Source organism: Zalophus californianus, chromosome 10 (genome assembly GCF_009762305.2).
Source record: "Zalophus californianus isolate mZalCal1 chromosome 10, mZalCal1.pri.v2, whole genome shotgun sequence".
NCBI lineage: Eukaryota > Metazoa > Chordata > Mammalia > Carnivora > Otariidae > Zalophus > Zalophus californianus.
Window position 1 is genome coordinate 5,001 of NC_045604.1, and position 6,038 is coordinate 11,038.

Here is a 6,038-nt window from a genome sequence, read left to right on the forward strand (position 1 = left end):
TGGGTGATAGACATTGGGGAGGGTATGTGCTACGGTGAGCGCTGTGAATTGTGCAAGACTGTTGAATCACAGTTCTGTACTTCTGAAACAAATAACGCAACATATTTTAAGAAAAAAGAAAAAGAAGAAGATAACAGGAGAGGAAGAAAAGGGGAGTATGTCAGAGGGGGAGACGAACCATGAGAGATGATGGACTCTGGAAAACAAACTGAGGGTTCTAGAGGGGAGGGGGGTAGGGGGATGGGTTAGCCTGGTGATGGGTATTGAGGAGGGCACGTTCTGCATGGAGCAGTGGGTGTTATGAACAAACAATGAATCATGGAACACTGCACCAAAAACTAATGATGTAATATATGGTGATTAACATAACAATAAAAAATTAAAAAAAAAAAAAAAGAAAAGGGAGTCCCAGACATAGAAATGTTTTCCAAAGCCCATCTAGCAAGTGTGGAGAAGCTAGGACTAGAATCCAGCTCTCAGCCCCTCACTCAGCAGTGAGCTCTCACCCAGGATCCTGCAGGCTGAAGGACACAGAGCCTGGGGAAGGTCCACCAGTGTGCCTGTGTTACAGCCCCATTATAATACCTGGTTTGATACCGACAACTTAGAAGGGACAAACTTCCCTGAGGGACGACAACAGGAAGGCTGCAGAGGAGGGGGATTTGGCCCACTCTTGGTCCTGGGCACTGGGAAGAAAGACATGCTTACATGGTTGCTTAATTGTTTTAACCACAGCTCAGGAAATCATACCCTTTTCTTTCAATGGCAGCCTCCAGAATCACTGTCTGGAACCAGAAGAATGGCCCCAAATCATGCCCTAGCAGGAGGCTCTGAGATTCCCCAAGGAGAAGACCCCACTACCCACCACCCTACAGCCCAACCTCTGGCCTCGGTTGGCAGTGAGGAGGATAGGTGGTGTTGGGGCAGCGACTGATGGAGCCAGAAAGAGCCTGCCTGTGTCAGGACTTCCACAGCTCAGCCCTAGCCTCTCCTGAGCTGGGGCTAGCCTGGGACCATGGGGCCACTGCGGTCTTCCGATTCAACATGCGATCCACAGGTGCAGACTCCCATCTGTTTCAAAGCCTGTCCAGCTGCTCGCTCCCACCAGCTGCTGGTCCCGTTCTCCACCTCCCCCATTTTACTTAAATCCTGACTCGACACTCTACGGTCACACACAAGGGCCTACAGAAAGTCACGGGGCAACAGACCAGTGTTCATCGTCATGCTTACTCATTTCTTCATTTATTTGTGCACTCCTGCATTTATTCATCCAACAAATGTTCATCCAGCGCCTACATAGCCAGGCCCTTGCTTTGACCTAGGACGGCAGAAGTGACTCACGCAGTGTCCCTGCCTTGAGGAGCCAAGCAGAGCAGAGGAGGCAAGCCAGATACAGGAAAGGTCAGACAGAGCAAGAGCTTAAGGGACAGCACCCATCGTTAAGCCCTCGACACATGCTTCCTGGGTCAAGGCGTAGCAAGGCTGCCATGCCTGGACATGATCCTTCAGCAAATGTGAGGTCTCCCATCTGCCAAACCCTGGACTGTGTGCTCAGGAAGGTAGGAACATGAAGAACTTCCCTTGCGGATCTACAGACAGTTGTCAGACACAGGCTGAACATGTACACGACCTAGGAGAGGAAGCGTTGGGAGCCGGAAGTGGTGCAGGAGCAATCTGGGGGAAGAATAGTTGTTTCCAATCAGAAAGAACAGAGCAGGCTCGTGGATGAGGTGGCATTTGACCTGAGCCACAAGGGGTCCATAGGACTGCACCCTGTCATGGGTGAAGGGAACTCGGTGAGAGCACCAAAGACAAAGGCCTGGGGTGCACGGGGCAGGTGGGCCTCCTGTGACCCCAGGGGAGGAGCTGGAGGGGGACAGGAGGGGAGGCTGACGGGGCAGGGCAGGTGCTTCTAGGGAGCTTTGTGTGCTGTGCTAAGCAGCTCAGCTTTCTGCCCCGGGCAGAAAGGGAGGTTTGTAGCCAGGGAGGGACAGGTCTTGCCCAACGAGAAGCTACATAAAAATATTTGTCTTCTACGTTGTAAGTTCCTAAAGGCACGGTTCTAGAGACACATTCACCCTGAGGATCACTCAGATCGCAAGAGGGAGGTGTGAGCGGAATCGCCCTTAACCAAGAACCAGGATGTGTGGGCCCAGTTCCTGCTATGTCACCACGCAGGCCCCTCTCGGGCATCAGTTCCTTTATCTGCAATACAAGGGGGTGGAGCACTTCCAACAACCCTCCTAACCCCAACTCACACCCTGTGAGTCCAAGAACCCCCCGTGCCAACACCTCAACCTCCAAGGAGTGCTTATCACAGAGCCAGGCAGACATAGGAAGGCTCAGCCAGCCTTGTTGGGCTGCACGCATGGGGGAGGCACAGCCAGCAGCCACTGACTGACCCAACCTCAACGGGAGCAGGGGGAGAGTGAGGGCTGCCAGGGGAGAGGCAGCTGGCTTGCTCAGGTAGGGCAGGGGGTTGGGGTGGAAAGGAAGTGAGCTACCCAGCCAGCTCCCTCCCAAACCAGCTCCAGGCCCAGGGCTGGGCATTTCACAAAAAGGCCAAAAGAGCTTTGTGAACATTTCCTGTCCCGCCCCAGCCCCTTTCCTGGCACTGATAGTCCAGCTCAGGGTTACCACACTGCTCACCTGTGAAGCAATCTTCCCACGAGAGCTGAGTATCTGGCCAGAAGCTGCCTATAAATGTTGGACACGCACGGCGCTGTCAAATCCCTCTGTGTGGCTCCTTGACTTGGGTAAGTGAGCTCTCAGCTTCCCCCACACACATCCCGACTCCTTCTTCACCTCCCTGCCACGACAGGCCTCCTCCGAGGCCTCCTCCTGGAACCCTTCCTCGACTGACCCACCCACTTGAAAATTCCCTCACACTTTCTGGGATCATATTCTGCTGGAGCCTCTTGTGCTCAAATGCCTTGCTCTTCTTTTCCTTCTGTGTTTCCCCTGTTGTTCCTACGTGCAGCTTGTGGGAGGTGTCAGCGGAGCTCAGCAGCCTCTTCTTCTAAACACCCAAACCCTCGCTGGTCCACTCCTCAGACAGAGTGCAGGAAGATGGCGGACCAGATGTCACAGCTGGAATGCAGCATCGAGACCATCATCAACATCTTCCACCAGTACTCTGTGCGGCTGGAGCACCCGGACAAACTCAACCAGAAAGAACTGAAACAGCTCGTGATAAAGGAGCTGCCAAACTTCCTCAAGGTAGGCAGAGGCCCCTGGCAGGCCTGGCGCAACCAGGGGCAGTCCGGCCTAAGGCTGGGGCATGGGGGTGCACTCTGCAGTGGCCAAGGAGGAAATTCCAACTCCTTCAGCCCAGCCTCCAGAGGCACCGGGCACCGTGTCACTGGAGTTGCTCCAAGTTAGAGAGCAGACTGACGGGTGGTGTATGCTGTGTGCGGGACCCCTGTCCTGGGCAGGAGTGCGTACTGACAAACAGGGACCCGCCGTTGGGACACACAGCAAAGATGTTGGCCAACAGGGAGCACAGATAAATCCAATGCCCGTTAGTGCCCCAAAGGACACAAAGAGAGAGTGCTGGGGGAGATTTGGGCTGGGTGGGGACAGCTGTCCACTGGTTGGGTGGACAAGGAGGTGACTTTTTGAGCTGACACCTGAATTGGGGAGGGAAGCAACTGAGGATGACCCACGGCAGAAGCGGAGAGGACACTGACCCTCAGCTACGTCTCAGAGTGCAAAGGCTGAGGGGCTCCCTAACCCTAAGGGTCCAGAGTAGGAAATACATGCACCGGATGTACAAAAGCACCCTGTCGAGCAGTGGCGTGCACACAACACTCAGTAACATAATTAGCTTATTTCCCTGATCTGCAAATGACCAGGCAGTTCTAGGGGGAAGAAAAAAAGAGGAGGATTGGTTCCACCCGCTCTTTCAGTTTTCTTTACAAGTTTGGGGACTTTGGGGAAACAGAAGCCTGGACTAAGAAGAGTGAGGTGCCTGAGTCCCAGCCTCAGTTCCATTCCTGGGGCAGGGGGCAGCCCTCTCCGAAGCCCCACGCAGCTCAGGAGGCGACACAGGGGGGATGCTGACAGCTCTCCACTGGTGCAGACACTGGGAAGCAGGGTGCTGGATCAGGACAGGCTGCAGAGGGTACAGCCAAGAGCTGGTGGGGAGAGGTTCTCCTGGGTGTGACTCCTACACCTGCCCCGCCACCCACCTCCCTTGTCCAGCAGGGGGAGCGGAGACCCTGCCAAGCAGACGCTCCACGGTGACTCTGCCCAGGGACAGGAGGAAAAGTGCAGAAGAGAAGGCTGTGGCGAGGCGCTGCAGGGGTGGGAAGGGCCTGGGGCTGATCGGGGCACCCACCGTGTCTGGGGAGGGGACTCCGCCGAGCCTCCCCAGCCAGTGGGTGGGGCCAACTGTAGCCCGCACCCTCCCCCTCCTGTCCTCCCCCCAGCACACTTCATCACACCCTTTGGGGTCGATGGGGAACATACCTTGCTCTCTAGCACAAGACACCAACCACCTTGTTCTCCTCAGATAAGTCCCCCTCCGTAGCTGGGAATGAGTGTCGCCAATGAGCACCCTAGAGAGGGCAGGGAGAGGTGGGAGAAGGGGAGGGAGCGGGACAGACAGGTGGAAGGGCTGGGACAAGCCCGGGCTCATGGCCACTCTCCAGCTCCCAAGCCTTGTCAATCTGCGCGAACTAGGTCCCCCTTCCTGAGACAGTTTCCTCAAGGAAGATACCCAAGTCTACCTGTTAAGCTTGTTATACACACCAAATGAGGCGACATTTCTGTACACACTAATTATGTGACCTCAAGCAAGTCACTTGATCTCAGTTCCTCTCTTGTAAAATGGAGAGAATCGTGGTGGTCAGGTTATGTCCAGAATAAATCAGCAAGCGTCCAGCACATGTCCAGCATCTGCTAGACTGTGGGCATCAGTCAATGGTCATTTTTAATTTTTTAACTGAGGCCTAGGAGCCAGGTTTCCCTGTGCCTTTGCCTGGGGTCATTGGCTGAACTCCCTGTCCCCAGCGCTGGCCACACCCAGCCCTAACTGCCCTGTTGCCCCCACCCACAGAAGCAGAAGAAGAATGACAATGCCATAAACAAAATCATGGAGGACCTGGACACAAATGGAGACAAGGAGCTGGACTTCGAGGAGTTCTCCATCCTAGTGGGTAGGCTGACGTTCGCCTCCCACGAGGAGATGCACAAGACCGCCCCTGAAGGAGAAGGCCACAGCCACGGGCCAGGCTTTGGGGAAGGTGGCCAGGGCCACTGCCATAGCCACGGTGGCCACGGCCATGGCCACGGTGGCCACGGCCATGGCCACAGCCACTAATCGGGAGGCCAGGATACCCTGCCCCTGCCCAACTAGGGCCACAGAGAAGCCAAACTGCCTTAGCTGGGGGATTGGGGAATGGGGGGCAAAATAAAGTCTTCCTCCAAGCCAGCACTCTGCGTGCTTCTTCCACAACCCCCTTCCCAACCTGTCCTTCCGAGGGCCTGGGTGGTACATGGCCCTGCCCCTTAACTGCTCAACCCCTTCATCTGGTAATAACAAAATGAGAAGCCACAGTAATGTGGGTCTGTTTTAAGCCCCCTGGACTCACTTCCCTAACCATTTCCTCACCTCTGACCTCAGGCCCCACTACTCAGGTCCCACTCACCTCAGTCTAGCTCAGGACTTCCCTGTACTGTCAAATTGGCCCTCATCACCACAGAAAGCAAAAGGTCCTCTCGACATGCAGGCCACCCCCGACCCAGCCCTGACCCCCACCTTCACCCAGTGCAGTCTACCATCTTCCACAACCATCTGTTGTCTCCTAAGAGACCTCATTCTTCTGGAAGTTACCCAGAGGTGCACCTAGATGGGCTGTGTCTAACAAAGGATACTGGATTGGGTGTGTTTGCCCATAAATTGAGTTCTGAATCCATGGGAGCATATCGGTGTCTCTTCACAGACCTAGCATCCTCATCATGGATGGGCACTGGGGCAGGTGCAGACACAGATGACAGTGGGGGAGTCTGACCCATGCCCACCGAGTGCCAGCAGG

General features: G+C 55.2%; 1 protein-coding gene across 2 annotated transcripts; it reads left to right on the forward strand.

Annotated features, from left to right (window-relative positions):
* The first annotated feature begins 2,600 nt into the window (after positions 1-2,600).
* S100A9 (S100 calcium binding protein A9) lies at positions 2,601-5,434 on the forward strand. Of its 2 annotated transcripts, none has more exons than XM_027612054.1 (3): positions 2,601-2,756; positions 3,055-3,219; positions 5,060-5,434. In XM_027612054.1, the coding sequence occupies exons 2-3, from the start codon at positions 3,070-3,072 to the stop codon at positions 5,321-5,323; spliced, it is 414 nt and encodes a 137-aa protein (XP_027467855.1). In that variant the 5' UTR covers positions 2,601-2,756; positions 3,055-3,069; the 3' UTR covers positions 5,324-5,434. The 2 variants fall into 2 exon arrangements, with proteins under 2 accessions (XP_027467855.1, XP_027467854.1); XM_027612053.1 differs by having other exon boundaries at positions 2,606-2,756; positions 2,981-3,219.
* The last annotated feature ends 604 nt before the right edge of the window (positions 5,435-6,038 follow it).

Coding starts and splice junctions, on each gene's coding strand:
- S100A9 (XM_027612054.1), top strand. CDS start 3,070: ATGGCGGACCAGATGTCACAGCTGGAATGCAGCATCGAGACCATCATC. Junction 3,220..5,059: donor AGCTGCCAAACTTCCTCAAG/GTAGGCAGAGGC, acceptor CCCCACCCACAG/AAGCAGAAGAAGAATGACAA.